The sequence below is a fragment of the Nelumbo nucifera genome, chromosome 6, assembly GCF_055504915.1.
Source record: "Nelumbo nucifera cultivar China Antique chromosome 6, China Antique-T2T, whole genome shotgun sequence".
In the NCBI taxonomy this organism is placed as follows: Eukaryota; Viridiplantae; Streptophyta; class Magnoliopsida; order Proteales; family Nelumbonaceae; genus Nelumbo; species Nelumbo nucifera.
In genome coordinates, this window is record NC_142654.1 from 8,773,198 (window position 1) to 8,791,529 (window position 18,332).

The 18,332-nt window shown below is 36.9% G+C and overlaps 2 protein-coding genes across 5 annotated transcripts; both read left to right on the forward strand.

Moving 5' to 3' along the window:
• Positions 1 to 846: 846 nt before the first annotated feature.
• LOC104604587 (putative pectinesterase 14) lies at positions 847 to 3,089 on the forward strand. Of its 4 annotated transcripts, none has more exons than XM_010269006.3 (5): positions 847 to 1,349; positions 1,754 to 1,925; positions 2,067 to 2,273; positions 2,369 to 2,626; positions 2,722 to 3,089. In XM_010269006.3, exons 1-5 carry the CDS (start codon positions 868 to 870, stop codon positions 2,896 to 2,898), a joined length of 1,296 nt encoding a protein of 431 aa, XP_010267308.1. In that variant the 5' UTR covers positions 847 to 867; the 3' UTR covers positions 2,899 to 3,089. The 4 variants fall into 4 exon arrangements, with proteins under 4 accessions (XP_010267308.1, XP_010267310.1, XP_088746122.1 ...); XM_010269008.3 differs by having other exon boundaries at positions 2,736 to 3,089; XM_088889996.1 differs by having other exon boundaries at positions 2,369 to 2,619.
• A 6,555-nt stretch (positions 3,090 to 9,644) lies between these two features.
• Positions 9,645 to 10,667, forward strand: LOC104604588 (uncharacterized protein At1g08160-like). Its single transcript, XM_010269009.3, has one exon. It carries the CDS (start codon positions 9,734 to 9,736, stop codon positions 10,337 to 10,339), a length of 606 nt encoding a protein of 201 aa, XP_010267311.1. The 5' UTR covers positions 9,645 to 9,733; the 3' UTR covers positions 10,340 to 10,667.
• The last annotated feature ends 7,665 nt before the right edge of the window (positions 10,668 to 18,332 follow it).

Sequence of the window (18,332 nt, forward strand, 5' to 3'; positions counted from 1 at the left end):
GCCTTACAGACAAAATGAGTCCTACTGAGATCATCGAAATAGTTGATACTTGATGGAGGGAAGAATTATTTTCCCATTTGGTGGGTTCTCCACTGTCATTGAGTTGCAGATAAGAGATAAGTGACCCAAGTCTCCCTTAAACGTGCTTTTCAACTTTATTCCAGTCCTTTTGAGCGGTTTTGGTTGGCCAAACTTCAATTCAAATCAATGAAAAAAGTGAACCGCCTCACTTGCAGTCGCAGGCTGCAGCCGGGTCGGCTCATGAATAAAGGCTTAGGTGCGTTTGGAATGCCTTGAGATAATTAGTTCTGATGAACTTTTTGATTAAAAGAATCACTTTTAAGTCTGGATTTACTAACATAACAGTGTTCTCAAAATTAAAAAAAAAAAAAAGAATCGTGATTCCTTGAAGCAGAATTTTAACCAAACATAGCCTTAAAAACTTAATGCCTACCATATCCCATGATCATTGCATAAGCAAAGCAGGTTAGCTCATCCTTTTCAGATATTCTCAACACTCAACAGGCCATAATCCCACCTGAAAAGTCAAGAAGCAACAGCCAAACATTCTCACTGTATCTCTGCATTCATCATAATTAACCATTCTCTCTCTCTATAGAGTCACCTTGCGTGTTCATCCTCCAACCCTACCAGCACTAGCACTATTGTATTGTACAGCCCACCACCCTCCACTACTTACTTTAAAAAACTGTTGTGATCATCTCTCTCTCTCTAGACACACTACACATGGCGTTCCTTACCTCTCACGCCAGCCAGCACTCAACTTTCCACGCAGATAAAACAGTACAACTGTCGTCGAACTTGTCCACACCCCACCATCACCAAACTCAAAATAAACGTCGATCGATGGACATGAGCTACAACAACCATCCTAACAACTCCATCATGACAAGAAAAACCAAACTCTTCTTTTGGTTTTCAGCCTTCTCTGTTGCACTTCTTTCCATTCTACTTGCCACCACCACCACCACCATCCCTTCTTCCTCTTCTCCTAGCAGCCTTATTAGCAGTGCATATTATAGCTTTGAGCTTGGCGCCATTTTCAAAAGGGGCCTCAACCAAAGTGGCGTAGATGTGTTTTCTTCACTCCTTAGGCGCATTATCCGTAGGAGAGGCCATCACCACCACCGCCGTGGGAGGGGGCGTGGGGATGTCTGCGACGAGGCCAAGTGGTTTTCTTGGCTCGTCTCAGGCTACAACATCTCTCTTGTCTTCACGGTGGATTTGAATGGATGCGCAAACTTCAGTAGTGTGCAGAAGGCAGTAGATGCTGCTCCTGACCGTAGCCCCACTAGGACTCTCATCTTGATTGATTCTGGCGTTTACAGGTCTCCATCAATTCTAAGTTTTAATTTACTCGTGCTAGCCTAAATTACATATATAATTGCATGGTTTATTCATTCAGTTATTCTCCTGCGTCAAATTAATTTGTTCTTCTGTCATCGATCGGCTGCTGTCAAGACTCAAGTAACTAAATTAACTAATTTAAACGATCTCATTCCAATTTATACTTCAACTAAAACTTGACCAGATAGATCCATCTATATCTAATTTTGGCTAAGTTCCTAATTGGTCTTCATTGAACATGATGAGTTTCATCTGGGTATTTCTATGTGAACTGGGGCAATAAGAAAGCACTAAATAATGGTATAGATAGACAAATAGAACAAGTTAGTAATCTCTAATTAATTGCAGATGATGACGAAGTTTTGGTGAACTTATATGGTTGCAGGGAGAAGGTGGTTGTGGGAACTAACAAGACAAATTTAATATTCCAAGGCCAAGGTTATCTCAATACATCCATAGCATGGAATGACACTGCAAACTCCACAGGAGGGACGGTTTACAGCTCCTCAGTTGCCATTTTTGCTTCCAACTTCATAGCTTATGACATTAGCTTTCAGGTAATTAATGTACCTAATTCCCTCCTGTCCTTATTATTGTTTTGTTTCAGCCATGCTCGTATCAATGAATCATGCACAACCAATTAATCTGTCTCTTCCATGCTTCATTAATTGGTTTCAATTTGGGTAATGTGGCTGAAGAATACAGCTCCTTCAGCATCTCCTGGTGATGTCGGTGGTCAGGCAATAGCACTGAGGATTGCAGGTGACCAAGCTGCATTTTATCGTTGTGGCTTTTATGGCGCCCAAGACACGCTTCTGGATGATAGGGGGAGGCATTACTTCAAAGAATGTTTCATCCAAGGCTCCATAGACTTCATATTTGGGAATGCCAGATCTCTTTATGAGGTATAAATTAAATCCTGTCGAGCTCTTAGTTTTCACTGGAAATGGCTACATCTATATATTGAGCTTGACAATAGCTATGTTATCATGGTGATCAGGATTGCACAATCGACTTGATAGCTAAGAAGGTTTCCGTGGGAATCAGTGGAGCTATCACAGCACATGGGAGGCAGTCCATGAATGCGAGAACTGGGTTTTCCTTTGTGAATTGCAGCATTGGTGGAACAGGAAGGGTGTGGCTGGGACGAGCTTGGGGAGGCTTTGCTTCAGTTGTCTTTGCCAGAACATTCATGGCGGACATCATAGCTCCAGAAGGATGGAACGATTGGAATGACCCCTCTAGAGACCAGTCTGTGGTTGATGATCCTACTTGCTATATATACATACATCTTCCTTTGCTTAATCAATCAAGTTCTAACCCTTCACAAGTTATAGCTAATTGTTTCATCAGTGTATGTGTGACAGGAATGTCTTCTTTGGGGAATACGAGTGTGTAGGACCAGGAGCAAACTACACGCTCAGGACATCATACAGTAGACAACTGAGCCATTCTGAGGCAGCTCCCTTCATTGATATCTCTTACATTGACGGGAATCTGTGGCTTCTTCCTCAGGGAAATGGTTCATAATCTGATCCTCCTGTTCGCCATCGACACAGAGGCTTCTTCTTGCAGACATACTAATTTATTATTGCAGTAATATAATCTTGGGCTACATATATAAAATGGAAACAGGAAGCTTGATCAGACTTGTAATTTAAGCTAAATGATGATATTAAGATGAGTCAGGAATTCAGAAATTAATCAATTATAGAAGGCTATGTCGATCTTTGCTTGAAGTTTAAAAAAAAGGTCATTTACTAGAACACCCTTTTTAGTTTCACAGATTTACTTAAACCTACTCTATAATTTTCATTTTACTAAAACACCCTTTATAGTTTGCAACTTATTTACTTAATTGGCCTTTTATTAAGAACTATTTATTTTGTCAGATAAAAATAGTAATATGTTCACTTAAACTAAGTGGAAAATGTTCAAGGGAATGGATCATTGGTTGTTTATTCCAAAAGTACCTTTAAATTGAGGAGAAAATGTTCAAGGGTATGGATCCATGGTTATTTTATTCCAAAAGTACTCCTAACACTATTTTATATATATAAAAAATTGACCAAATAGAGAAAAATAGAATGGTTGTCTATATTTTATTAGGGGCAAAAATGACATTTTTGTTTTTAATTTCCTTTGATTAAATTTATTTGAATGGATGTTAGTGTCAAAACTGTCCTTTTCCACTTTTATGCAATGAAAGGTGGATTAAGTAAATTGATAACAAACCATATGGGATGTTTTAATAAAACACAAATTATAGGGTAAGTTTTAGTAAATTAATAAAACTACAGGGGGCATTTTAGTAATGAGAGATATCAATTAATGGTTTCGATGTATGTGACTCTTGGCCTAAGTCAATAGAGTATAGCACATGGGGTTTTTCAACTTAAAAAAAGGGTAAATTAATTAAAGATTTCCACCATATACGGTGTGATAAGTGGACCTGTTCACGGGCTGGGTTTGGGCCAAACATTGTTTCTTTATAAAAATAGAAAATGACCATGCCCAAGCCCAAGCCCGGTCCTATACAAAGCCCAAAATCCGATTTGGATAGATATTTTATAATATTTTATTTATATATTATTAATAATATATAATGGAATGTGGTGCTAGGAACAGAATGTGATTAAAATTCTGCAAATTCATCAAATCTTTTGTTTAGTTTTTTTTTTATTTAATTGTATGCCTGAAATTTTTTTTTTTACTTTTTATGGAATTACAATAGCAACACACTAATAACTCTTCTTTAAACTAGATGGTAACAGGACTTAAATCCACATCTCTGTTGGAACCATCCAACTAATGTACTATTGTACCAACTAACAACTGAGGAGTTCAAATCAGCCTCCCACAAGATTGCCCCACCGTCCCACAGCACATTTCCTTCGTGTATTGGGAACATCTGTCATCATCGGAAAATGTTTCCAATATACAGCGGAGATGTGCTGTGGGACATTGTGGGGGGCTGATTTGATCTCCCAACTTAGTCACCCCTCAGTTAGTTCTTTGTTTAGGTTGAATTGCATAGTGAAGCTGAATCTGAAAACTAAGTAGATTTAAAATTTCCAATTCTGTAGAATTGGCAACAATGATTCACTGGTATGAAAGTACCAGATAGCTTATATTTTATATGCCATGCATGTGAAAATTGGACTATCCCATCATCAATCTGTTCATAATTGGAAAAAATATGAATCTATCCCTATTGATCATGATTTGATTCAATTTTATTATATGTATAATACACTTGACATTCATATTGTATTTATTAGAGACGTTCACGATCTGGTTTAGAGTAGAGGTGTAAAGTGGGCCATGCCGTCCTCCCTGATGGAAATTTTGGGGTTCAGCCTAGCACGGCCCACAACCCAGGCCCAAGCGGGCTCGTGCCGTGCCGGCACGTGGGCCTGGGCAGGGCCGGGCTGCAGGCCGTGCCGTGGGCTTGGACCATGCCGGGCTGAGCCATAGGGTGGGCCTTGGGCCTAGGCCGAATTGGGCTGTATTGTTTTTTTTTTTTTAATTTTGATTTCTTTTCTAAGTAAAATTGTAAAACTAAAATATTTAACTTTCCTATGAACTTTGGGAATTAGAAACTATTTAAAAATTAAGAAATGAGAAATCTAAGTTATTTAATACATAAATAAAAAAAAATACTTAACCAAACTGAAATAAGAATGATGGAATAACAAATTGGAAGAAAAATAGAAATTTTATTTCATTTAAATTTGAATGGTACAAATTAGTGAATTACAAATACAATGATTGGATTTGATGAATGAAATATAAAAATGGAATAAATTAATAAAATATAAAAAATACAATATGGTTACAAATTGAAAATACAAAATTACATTGTTAAAAAATTAAAAAAATATATCAAATAAAATTTAAAAATTTTACAATAATTTGAAAAAAATGAAAAATTCTACAAGTAGTCAAATTCATGAATCATCATTCATGACTTTCATCATCTACTTTGGGTGAAATGTCCGGTGTTGTATCATGCCCTCCCTTGTCTTCTAATCTATCTGCTACATCTAGCCAATCCTTGAAGCAGATGCACATCTCTATGCTCTCATCGTTCATGCATCTTCTTTTGTCATCCAGCACCCTGGTACCTGCACTAAAACAAGACTCCGGTGGAATTGTAGACATTGGAGGGGTTAGTAGATCACGTGTCATGGCGGCGAGAACCGGATAATTTTTCGAGTGTTCACTCCACTAGGCTAAAATATCAAAATTCTTTGATGGTTCACCTAAATTAGAAAATTTTTCTTGCAAATAAAAATTAAATTCAGTAAATGAACTTGTTGTAGAACTAGCAAATTTCTGCTTTCTACTTATTAAATAAAAATGTTTTTTTCTTCTACTATTGGGCTCAAAGTCAAAAGGAGAAGAAGAAGATGATGAACAAGTTGTAGGATTTCCTACAACTTTAGATTCATACAAATTGTACATTTCAAATAATAAATTATTAATTTCTTCTTTTTATTTCCTATATCAATATTCATATTTTCATAATATGTTTCAAGTAAAATATCTAAACCATCTTTCCTAATCCTAGGGTTTAATATTGTAGCTAAACAATAAAGGGAAGAAATGTTCTCCCAATATTTTTTTAAATTTATTTTTCATATTTTCAACAATACATTGAAATTGTGGATTATTTCTATATTTGGCAAAACAATCACTAATTACCATTAATTGATACGGTAAATTACAAGTAGTTGGATAATAAATTCCAGATAATTCATTTGTTGCATCAAAAAAATATTTTAAAAAATCTCTTATACAGATTGCCATTTCCCAATCTTCCTCAAATATCATATTATTAGGCATTTTTAAATTATAAAAATCAGAAAGAATTTGTTTATGAGATATACAACTTTCTAACATAGCATAGGTAGAATTCCACCTATGCTTTACATATAATATAAAATGTTTATATTTTAAACCATAATTTTGGTATAAATATTAAAATTTTTGTTTTCTTGCCCCTGAACTTTTTATATATATAATACAATTTCTAATTTTTGAAATATGATTTGAAATAATATTCACGACATCTTGAATACATAAATTTAAGATGTGACATACACATCTAATATGAAATAATTTACCATTTAAGCATGGTTTTAATTGAGATTTTAAAATATTTATTGCAGAATCATTATTGATAGCATTATCAAAATTAATAGAAAACAATATGTTTTCTATTCCATAAGCATGCAAAGTATTTAAAATACTTGCAGCAATAGCTGGGCCACTATGTACCCTTTCAAGCCTAATAAACCTTAAAATTCCTTTATTCAAAAGCCAATTTTCATCAATGAAATGGTTGGTAATGCAAATATAACTAATATTAAATTTGAATGTCCAAACATCCGAAATAATTGCAACTTTAAATTAAGATTTGCTAACAAAGAAATTAAATTTTGTTTATATGAATAAAAAATTTTTAAAGCATCAATTCTTATAGTATTCCTAGAAATTTTTTTATATTGTGGGTTTACAGAACTACACAACCATTTTTCTAGCTTTGGATCTTCACCTAACATAAATGATTGTTCTACATATACAATATACTTAACAAGTTCTTGTCTCATTTTTTCTTGTGAATATCTAAGAGTACCAAAACTAGTCCCCCTCCCAATCTGTGTTTGGGTTGTTTCTCTCCCTTCATCTTCCTCTCGCTCATGTGTGAGCAGATGTTTGCTCAAATGGCCCGTACCACCCTTGCTACAACAACTAAAGTATTTCCTACATTTTTGGCAAACGGCCCATTTCCCCTTCCCCTCAATATCCTATACTTTGAAAACTTTCCAAATCGGGCTACTTAGCTTAGAAGCCCTCCTTTTTCACCTAGTATCACTACTACCGGGGGTGAAAGTTCCACTTCCATCGACATCAAACGCATCGGCATCAATGTTAACACTAATACCATCGTGATGCGATTGAATTGGTGAACATGTTAGGGAATCGGTTTTGAGAAGGGCCGGCCATTTTTTTTAATTCTAAAAAGATAAAAATTAATCTAACTCGACTTACCCGGATTGCCGGTTCAAAATCCCAACTTGATTTCAATATCCAATCCCCCTGAATTGAGATACTTGAGCTGGTTGAACAAGCATTCTTCTTGTTGAAAGTTGAAACTTCGATAAAGTTGAGACTTGATAATTAGAGAATGCAGAATCAAACAATCAACTAATTAGAATTTCTCAGATTGCAGATAATTGACAATGTATGAGTATGAGAGAGAGAGAGAATTAAGAGAATTGTTGAATTGGTGTGATGAGAATGGTGGATGATAGGGTTATTTATAGGAATTGGACATAATTCAATTGCCCAAAATACCCAAAAAGTTATCTGTTATTTAGTTGTTGGGAGGGGTATTTTGGTCATTATAAAGTTATTTATAACTTTACCCAAAGTGCCCCCCTAAACTAGTTGTTATATAGCTATTGGGGGGCATTTATGTCATTTTTCAATCCCCCATAAGCAAAATTTAGAAATACCCCCCTAATATGGTTGTTTATAGCTATTTGGGGGGTATTTCTGTAAACCCCCCTCCAAAAGCTGAAACTAGCCGTTGGGCCCCTTTGGGAGGGGGCCCAATGGCTATATTCCCGGGCGGGCCAAACGTGGCCCATTACAGGCCTGGCGGGCCGTGTCGTGCTATGCCTTGGGCTGGGCCGTGCCAACACACGGGCCACAGGTGGCATGGCACGTGCTATTGTGCCATGTCGTGCCGGCCCATGGGCCTCGAACTCTCGGCCCAACACGGCATAGACCTCCGCTCCGGGCTTGGCACAACCCGTTAGCCGCCATGCCATGCTAGGCCAGGCCGGTCCAAAATCATGGTGGCCCGATTTACACCTCTAGTTTGGAGAAGATTTCAAATCAAACCAGTAAATTAGGATGTGAGAAATTTTAAGACCAAATAAATCCATTTTAGTATACAAACCAAAAAGGTATGAACTCTGACTTAACTTTGGATTGGCGGGTTAGGGTTGAGACCTTGACCAACTCAACCTAACTTAATATTTGCATGTATAAATATCATACAAATAAGTATTTATGTATGTATACTATGTAGTAATTATGTATATGTATATTTACTATTCATTCATGTATGTACGTATATGCAGCTATGAATCCATAAATGTACATATCTAACTATCTATGTATTTTTTCACTGTTAATACTTTTGTATTTCATGTATATACATAATTATATATAAATTTATACAAAAATACATGTATATTGTTCATAATAACCATGTTTTGTTTTACACGTAATAATGCTAATATGAACCCTTACGGTCTAGGAAATAAACACATTTGGAAATAGTAAGTAGAGAAGTTGTACCAACCTGAGACTGACCTAAACCCAATCTGAGCCCAACTTGAACCCAACCTGATCCTGACCTAACCCGGCCCGACTTGCACCCCTAGTGTCACTTATTATTGTCATGTAAATTACATTCAGAATTTATTAAATATGCATACACACATATATACATACATTGAATGAAGTTATGCATATATAGAATGTGGATGATATGTTTCTGGCTCCCAGCAGCTCCTCTTATATCCACCGCCATGAAGAGAAAGAAGAAAGAAAAATGTTCCACCTTCTATAAGACCTCTTCTATACGTTACATAATTGGTCTATCTTCTGCAAATTTGTATCTTTTCACCCTCAAAATGCATTTCAGGAATCAGCTTAAATCTGTGCCTTTGTGACCGACTTTTGGGCCTACAAATGGAATAACGTGGGGGCCGAGTCAAGAATATAGAAAGAAATTAAAATTGCACCACCTCAAAAGGACCAGAAAGGATCGCTTGGAACTCAGTTTATTCCAGGAAGAGTAAAGTTGATAAAACCGCCCATGTTCATACATCAAACATGCATGAAGAAGTCCATACTCCACAGTTGGAATTTAAACCAAAATGAGAATCTAGATCTATATACAACTAATTAAGTGAGCTCAAGTGCCGAACCTCTCAGTCTCAGATAGCTTGAAATTCATGGAAGAAACAAAAAAAAAAAGTTCAAGTGTGTGAACTGTCAAGTAATAAAGAAAGCAAAGAGACTAGATTAAAGAAAGAAGATAAAGATAACCAGTCAGCCCCACAAAATCTTATTTCACTAGTCACTATTCCACAATATTCTACATTCCTCAGGGCTCCCCCCAGAAGGAATTCTTCCTCTAGAGGTAACAATAAAATACTCCATTAATCCATTATCAACCCAACACATGACATTCTTCAAACTTTTTCTCGGTCTGCTATAAATATAAAACAAAGGCTAATATTTCTGGGTAGGCAGCTGGGCAGCACAGACGTCGACTCCCATGGCTGGTCCAGCGTCGAGGAGCAGCGCCCAGAAGGCCCCTTCAAGCCGGTCAGGACTACTCAGATGCATTGCCATCACCATACTTGTCCTGGTCGTCTTGACTGGCCTCGCTGTACTCATCATCTGGCTGGTAGTCAACCCCAGAAGATTTCAGTACACCATTGAAGATGGGTTGGTTCATGGCTTCGATCTGAACCACAACCATCTCAATGCTTCCTTCGACTTTGCCATCAGGGCCTACAATCCGAACAGTAAGGTCTCTCTGTACTATGACTCCATCGAGGTTTATGTGGCCTATGACGATCAGACCCTCGCCATGGATGTCGTCAAGCCATTCTTCCAACCTCATCGCAATGCCACCCGTCTCGAAGTGAAGCCCGTGGCTCGGTCAGTGCCTCTACTGGATTCTGTTTCCGAGGATCTCCGGCTTGAGAAAACGTCTGGAGATGTTGAGCTAGTGGTGCGTGTTAAGGCCAGAATTCGGTTCAAGGTTGGTGCCTGGAAGTCAACGAAGTGCACCATGAAGGCGACGTGCTCGCCCGTCGTGCTGCACTTGTCCTCGTCGAAGGTGTTCGACCGGACATACTGTGACGAAGATTTTTAAAGGGTGGTGATCTCCATGTTTCGAGCATTATTTTGAATTTGTTCCTTGAAGCAGCAGCGCCTTTTTCTATTTTTTTTTTCTCTCACTGTTTGGTTGGTTGAGCAAATGGGGTTTGATTTTATTTGGTTGTTTGTTCGATTTGTACGTAGGTCTCTAGCTTTTTGTGTTTTTGTTTTATCAACGTCTGTTAATATAGTTTTTAATTTGCTAGCTGGTTTCCAAAGCCTCCCACTCTCTAGCCTTGAACAAGCAGAGAGCATTTGGATTTGGACTCATTGTTTTCTTGTATTAACAGTACAAAAATTGATCTACTCTTTAATTTCAGACCATGTGGGATCCATGAAAAGACTATGAGTGTGGGAGTGGGGCGAAGAAATCTTGCATAACTTTGCCAGTGTGCAACAATCTTTTGTTGCCTAACACTCTAGCTAGATAGATAGATCCATTGATTTTTCCCTAATTGCAGGTGATTTTCATGGCAGAAGTGCAAATGCTCATATGGATGAGTGATAAAATAAAAAGTACAGGGTTAGAAATGAAGTTATGGAAAGGAATTAATCTCACATGCAAAGACCATCTACAGCATCTATTAAAAGATGTGATACCAAGGGTAGATTGACCTAAAAAAAGACTTGAGCAGAAATAATAAGAAATTATTTAAGTGCCTATAATATGGCAAAAGAGAATTCATGTAGTGGACCCCATATAGTTAAGACAAGGCTTTTGATAATGATGATGATGGTGGTGGTGGTGGTGATGACAATGATGATGATGATGCAAATAGTGATTTTCATCTAGGTAGATCTAGAATTTGGTCAACATTAGTGCCTAAGTACTTGTGAGTTGTGAGTGAGGAGGAGCTAACAGACATTTATAATGGGTTTAAAAGAAATTAATTCCAGCTTAAGAATAAAAGTTGGGTAATCAAAATCAGTACTCTTGGGCTGAAATAACTAAAATTTGGTGAAAATTAATTAATTAATTTATCTAAATATGTTTATAATGTAATAAATAGAAAAAAAAAGATTTCTAATTTTTCTAATTAGAATATTGTTTCTAATTATGATCCATGAAGGGATGAATGAAAAACAAAAAAAGCCTTTAGGCTGCCATTCATGCTGCCTTATGCTATATCCATATAAATGCAATTTTTCTCAGTCTATGGGGAGCCACAATGTTAGAGATGATACACTGAAATGTGGATAACTCTGCCTTATTACTGAGGAGCAGGAGGGACAGAATTTGGGTTACATGATCAAGAAGGGAAAGCAGCTGTATGGAAAGCAATCCAAGGAATTTTATTTCTTATCTAAAACTCTGAGAGATTTGGAAAATTTATTCTTGATAAATTATAAATTAGCATGCCTCTATATAACTCTGAACCATATATATATATATATATATATATATATATATATATATATATGTGTGTGTGTGTGTGTATTTCAGTTGTTTGTGAACAATACAAATATTAGATTCTAAATGCCAAATAGGTGAGGATTCAGATAACTTGGATTAAATTTTAGGTAGTTTTAACAACTTATTAAAGGAAAGAATAAAATAGTCTCAGAAAAGTTTAAGACTGGTGGACTGCTAACAGCAGAGGTAGAGAGTGTTGTAATCTGAAAGTATAGGGTAGCTCTCTGTCACAAATTAAAGTTTGAAGACCTAAATGTAATGATGTCTGAGAACCCGGAGGGAGAAATACCTTCAACTAGAGGAAGATTTCAGCTGGTGTGAGAAAATGAACCCTGCTTCAGTAGTTGGGAGGGCTTGGGTTCAATCTACAGGTGGCTCCCATTGAATCCATGCCCAATTGTTTGCTAGTTCAACTCTCTAGGCCTTGTTTATGGTCCATTTTAACAGCTGAAGTGACTGAACTGAATAGGTTATTGCTTTGTGGTTCTCATAAATTGTTTACCCTATTCATCCTTGGGACCATTGATCAGGGTAAAAACATTTTTGGTTTATAATTCTAAATGGAAATCTACAATTTATTAGGGTAATTTTATAGTTCTATAAAAATTAATACAACCACCACCTAGGCAAGTGCCTAAGGACCTCCTATCAAATATTTATAAAGGAGAAATTCTCTCCTGAAGTTTCTCATAAATGTTAAAACATGGGTTACCTTAATGACATTAGATGTTGACAGGATCTCCTAGAAGTAGAAACTTTACATACACCCTCCTCCTATCAAATAATAATCCTATGTCCATTAACGAAATCTTGTAAAAATAGAAATCAAACTTTGGATTACATGCCAACCTTTGATTGGGCCCAATATTTACAGGTCACATATTTAGTGGATGAGCTTCAATATGGGTGGTTTTTGTAGAGGTTTTGATGTGCCATAAAGCCATTAATTCAGATGACTTACCCACAAGTAGGCACTTTTGGTATTAGATTCACACTTCCAAAACCCTATAAGAGCATTCTTGATATTTCTCCCATTCTATTAAAGTTAGCAGCAAAATCATTTTACTTAGGGGAGGTTTTGATATTTATAACCTCTAAGAAGGTTTGACGATTTTTCTTTATTTAAAGCTAGGGTAAAAACACGTGATATGTATGTATGCGAGTAATATATATTAATATTTTATAATTAAAATTAACTTTTATAACATACACATAAACCAAGGCAAGTATCCACTTTATACATCATATAGATATAGATAGATTCATATTTATTAACAAACATCCCCTAAAAGACAAAACAACAAATCTATCAATTCAATCACTTTATATCTTATCAAACCACTTAGCCAATAGCTAGTGGTATTATTTTCAGTTAATAGGAGGAGCCTCACAAGCCTGGGGTAGCCTGTGCCCAAATTCCCATAGAACGCCACAATTCATCACATGATTTCCCCATTTGAAAGCTCGACACTTATCAACCAGTCAACAGCTACAGTAGTTTATTTTGCTTTCATAGCTTATTGTCATTTTGTCGTAGGTGTAGGCCTTCTCTTAGAAAGAACCCATTGGACCCTGGCCCCTGATCTTCTAGGTCCAGTGTCGGTGTGTCCCCAGACCTTGGTATTAGGACAGCTTCTGACCCCTCAATAAAATGGGTTTTTCGATTGATTGCAGGAGACTGAAGAACTGGAAAGAAAAACGTCCAAATTGGCTACAAATGGGACCGGCTTAAAACGGTCCACTTGGATCTAGATGATTTGACCATATGAACAATTTACGTCTGTGGTTGCAGATGATAGAGTGACATAGTTTGGCAATGAATTGTTTTTGGAGAATAAGGGTTCATTTAGTTTGCAGTTATAATTGAAATTGGAATCGAAATCCTTTGAAATTGGAATGGGAATAGCCTATTCCTATAATCTATTGAGTTCAGACAGAACTCAGAATTGCAATTAGAATCAATTAGGATGGGATTTGATTCCTAAAGGAGGGGAGAAGAAAATGGCCATTCTCGCAAATGGGGAAATGCCATTCTACTAAGTTGTTTATTCAGATAACACTTTCCCAAGTAAAGTTATTTTGTTGAGAAATATTAAATGGGAAGTGAGACAATTTTCCAAAAGAGTCCTAAACTTTTACATGCTACGAAGGGGATTTTAGTTTTACAATAGGAAAAGTTTATTTTTTGTGGGCCCTATATTTCCTTGTAAAATAAGGCAAGGCAAAGAAAAGATGGTCAGCTTCTACATTGAGTCATTGACCAAACCCCCTCCCTCTCAATTTACTGTCAAATGAACAGGGCCTCCTTGCAAGACAATGGCAACCAAACTTATCTATGTGCATGTCATTTTCTAATAGAGAGAGAGAGAGAAGAGTTGTTCCTTTTGCAAGAAATGGACATCACCATGAAAACAACGTTTTGGCATGGTCCCTTCCAACACTCCCTTTTCAACTTAGACATTATCTATAACATAGGATGCTAATTTCATGTCAACTAATTAATATCTCAGCATCCCGCCCACCCAATAATACCAAACCTAATCCCCAAGAGGCCAAGACTGTGTTTGGTTTCAAGGAAAGAGTAGAAAAAACACGGGAAAGGTAGGTGGTTCAACCATTTGATCTGAATAAATGTTTTAACATCTCAATACGTACTTTCAATGTTTTAAAAACTGACACAAATTTGGTTTTTGGTCAGTGGTTCAACCATTTGATCTGAATGATTGATTCATTAAAATTAAAAGTAAAAATAAAAAAAAAATAATAATTAAAACAAAAATGTCAAAAATTATTATTTGATTGAAACAGAGGTCGATGGTTCGCTTACCTGAATAAGTGGGTCATTGACTAAATCAACGGAAACAATTCAGGGGGTGAAACAATTCAAACAGGTCCATCCATCTGAATTAATTAACAACGGTTCAAAAACCATGTATTATTTTCCCAACTTCCAATACTTATATATTTGATATAAAAAATTCTAAATTACAAACACAACTTTTAAACAACACCACAATGCAAAACACAGCCGTAGGCATAACCTTTACTTACAAATAGAGGATGGCCCGGATCGGGTTCGGAATCCATTTTATTTGCTCGGATCATTTTGGATTCAAATCGAAAATGGCCTTTCCTCAGGAACCAAAATCTCTTGAAATCAAAAACTTTGCGCACTAATATCCGGTCATAAATTTGGAACTTGGCCCGCGGTCTTGCACGGCTCTGTATGACGGTTTATGGGCCGTGCCAGGCCCGACATGATCATGTAGGCCATGTTAGGCCTGGGGTTTTAAGTCTATGGGCTGGTACGGTATGGCACGACACAACTAGCACAGCCCATGGTGCAGTCCAACACGGCCCATATATATATTTTATATATATTATATAATATTATATAAATTATAATTATATAACAATATACAATATATAATATATTAATAAAATAAATATTTTTTTTATTTTTATTATACTAATTTATTTAATTATTGTATATAGAAACAATTGTATACATAAAATTTATATAAAATTAAAATTTTAAGTTTTTTGTTAATTTTTTTAAATAAATAACTTTGGCCCGATGTATAACCCGACCAAGCCCAAGGCTCAGCCCACGGGCCAACCCGACCTACGACACGGCACGGGTCCGTATAGGCTAGGCCAACCCCCAATTTTTTTTACGGAGAAAGGCGGCATGGCCCGTAACGACCCGTACTTTGCACGGGCCGTGCCTCTATTTGCTCGGGAACCAAAATCTCTTGAAATCAAAAACTTTGCGCACTAACATCCGGTCATATATTAAGAATATCTCCGTACATAGACTCATGGAAAGATGCTCTGATGTATGCATGGTTGGATTCCCGTGCAGGCGTGCATTCAAACCATGTGCAGGGTTACTGCTTGGAAAGAATCCCGTTGCCCTGGTCTGCTGCAGGTCGGTCAACCAGTACCGAATCGGACCGGATGATATCCTGTTTCGCGGAGGTATACAACCATCACAGGTTGATGAGATGCCACCATGACACCTGGATTTTTGAAATACAGTCACGTGGTCTTTTTTAAACCCGCTCATCTTAAACAGGTCGTAGTTGTGTGCAGAAGACGTCACATTTGAGTTCAGATCTCCTGTCCATAAGAATTCTGTCCACGTTTATTTATAATATACTATTCTTCATAAATTAAGAATATTATATAATATTATCTCGTGGATGAGATGTTGTTCATATGTGACTGCAATAAACGTAAGGAGAGATTGTGTGGATAAGAGATACTGATTCATCACATTTGGATTTAGACTCTCGATCTATGATCTACTTTGTCTTCTGTGCCATTTGTAATTTTATTTTCCTTTTTTTTATATTTGTTGAAATTGGAATGTTTTCCTCCGACAATATCTGACTCAAAAATAAAAAAGGGGTTTTATAGTATAAAAATTGCTGTGCCGCAGTAAGATGTATGGTTGGATTACCTTTAGGCCCCACATAGAGTGGATGAGTGATCAACCACCATCATAATCGTACTTAGATTAGACTTATTATTTCGATTAGTCTGATCGAGTGTAGTCAAATCATAGTTATGTGGTGTGTGACCTTTCATCAGGGTTGTCATTTTTATTTGTCAATACGCAAATGCAGACAAATTCACACAACTGGTTGTTGAGCCCCACCCAAGCCCAAGCACCTAACCAAGATCCTTATGATAAATCTAGATCATCTTAATCGTCCATTTAAGAGACAAGTCGATCATTTATATGCCCAGAGGCCCAGGACATATGGAGGCAGCGAAAATTTTACTGTCTGTGGTCTATAGTTAGGGGTGAAATTTGGGCGGGTTCAATCCGAGTCCTGACCGATTTAACCCGAAATTTTACAAGTATTGAGTTTGGTTTTTTGTTCTTCAGATTGAATTAGGATTTGTGATTGAAAAAAAAAAATCAGACCTGTGACCTTAGGTTTGGGCCTTAAACTTAAATTTTATGATTGAACTTAAAGTATGTTTTTGGTTCTTTGTATTTTATTTGTTGATAAAATGGAAAAATATAATAATTATAATCGTTTATCACAATTAGTCACTACCACGCTCCATATCAGCATAAAAGTGAAAAAACACCTAGCCATTTGTGAAAACTTTAAAAAATAATTTTCACAAACAGTTGGCATGCGCAAAAATCAAAATTAATTTTTTTTCATTTTGGATACATACAAAAGAGTAAGAGAGGGAAAATGCTGAAGTGGCACAGATATGACACCGTCAATAAACATTTACTGAATAAACATAAATGGAACCAAACACCCTCTAAATTGACGATAAACCTGGCCCATTGCGCCTGTTTGACAAGGCCCTCTCAATAGTTAAACCGCCAATTTAATTTAACTAGTTCAGTTGTTTACATGGTCAATAATCGGACGGTGTTGATTCAATTTAACTTGTAATACATTTTGCTTTTGTTGATAAGATTACAAATCTATTTTTATTTTAGACCGGTCAGTTGTCAGTTGGCAATTTCTATATCAACATCAGGATTGGAAAAGCCAACCCAACCCACCCCACTTCAATGGCTGGAGTAGGAGTAAGACAACCGCTTGCGCTTTGCTCTTTGTCGTAGCGAATCGACCAACAACATTCAACTAACTCTTTAACCGCTCCTTCCCCTCACTCAATCTCTCTGCTCTCCAAGGGATGTCAAGGGGCCGGATACGATGGTAAACTCGGCTTATAGAATCGAGTTTAGGTTTTGATTGTTCAATCCGATTAGAGTTCGGGTTTCACTACCTTAAACCCACAAGGTGTTGTTTATTGTAATTTGGTGTGAATATTTTACACTGCTTCGAGTTGGGCTTATTCAAAATTTAGCAAAAACTAAACCCAAGCTTAGTCCATCGGGTAGCCTGACAGGTCGGTTCAGCCCCGCCCGGCCTGGCCCCCAGACAGGCTTGAACAAGATTTTTAGCCCGTGGGCCTAAAAGCTTGGCTCGATTTTTTTGGGCCGAGTTCGGGATTTGTCAAAAAAGCCTAGCCCAAGCTCGGCCCGACCCATGAACAAGATTTTTAGCCCGTGGGCTTGACCTTGGGTCTAAAAGCTCGGCTCGATTTTTTGGGCCGAGCTTAGGATTTGTCAAAAAAGTCTAACCCAAGCTTGGCCCGACCCAGCTTTTAAACCCTAAATTCCTAAACCAAACCCTTTTCGGTTTTCATTCTTTCTCACTCTCAACTCTAACCGGTGAACTTAGGCACTCTCAAAGGCAAACTTAGGCATCGCGCGACCAGTGACCGGCAATGAGTCCTCTTTCTCACTTCTCATTCTAACTCTAGTTATTTTTAATGCTATAGTAGATGACGACGAAAAAGAAAAACAAGTTTTACCTTACAATTGTAGGGAAGCCACGAATTCTATTTCTATGTACAAACAACTACATGAATCAATAAAATTTGTATTTCTCTCTTGATTGATGCTTTAATTCAATTGTAGATGAACAATGGATGATTGTTTTTCCATTGTACCGAGCAACAAAGTTGTATACACAGCCGGGCTTTGGGCTCGTGCTCGGACTTGAAAAATCCTATTAATAAAGAGTAA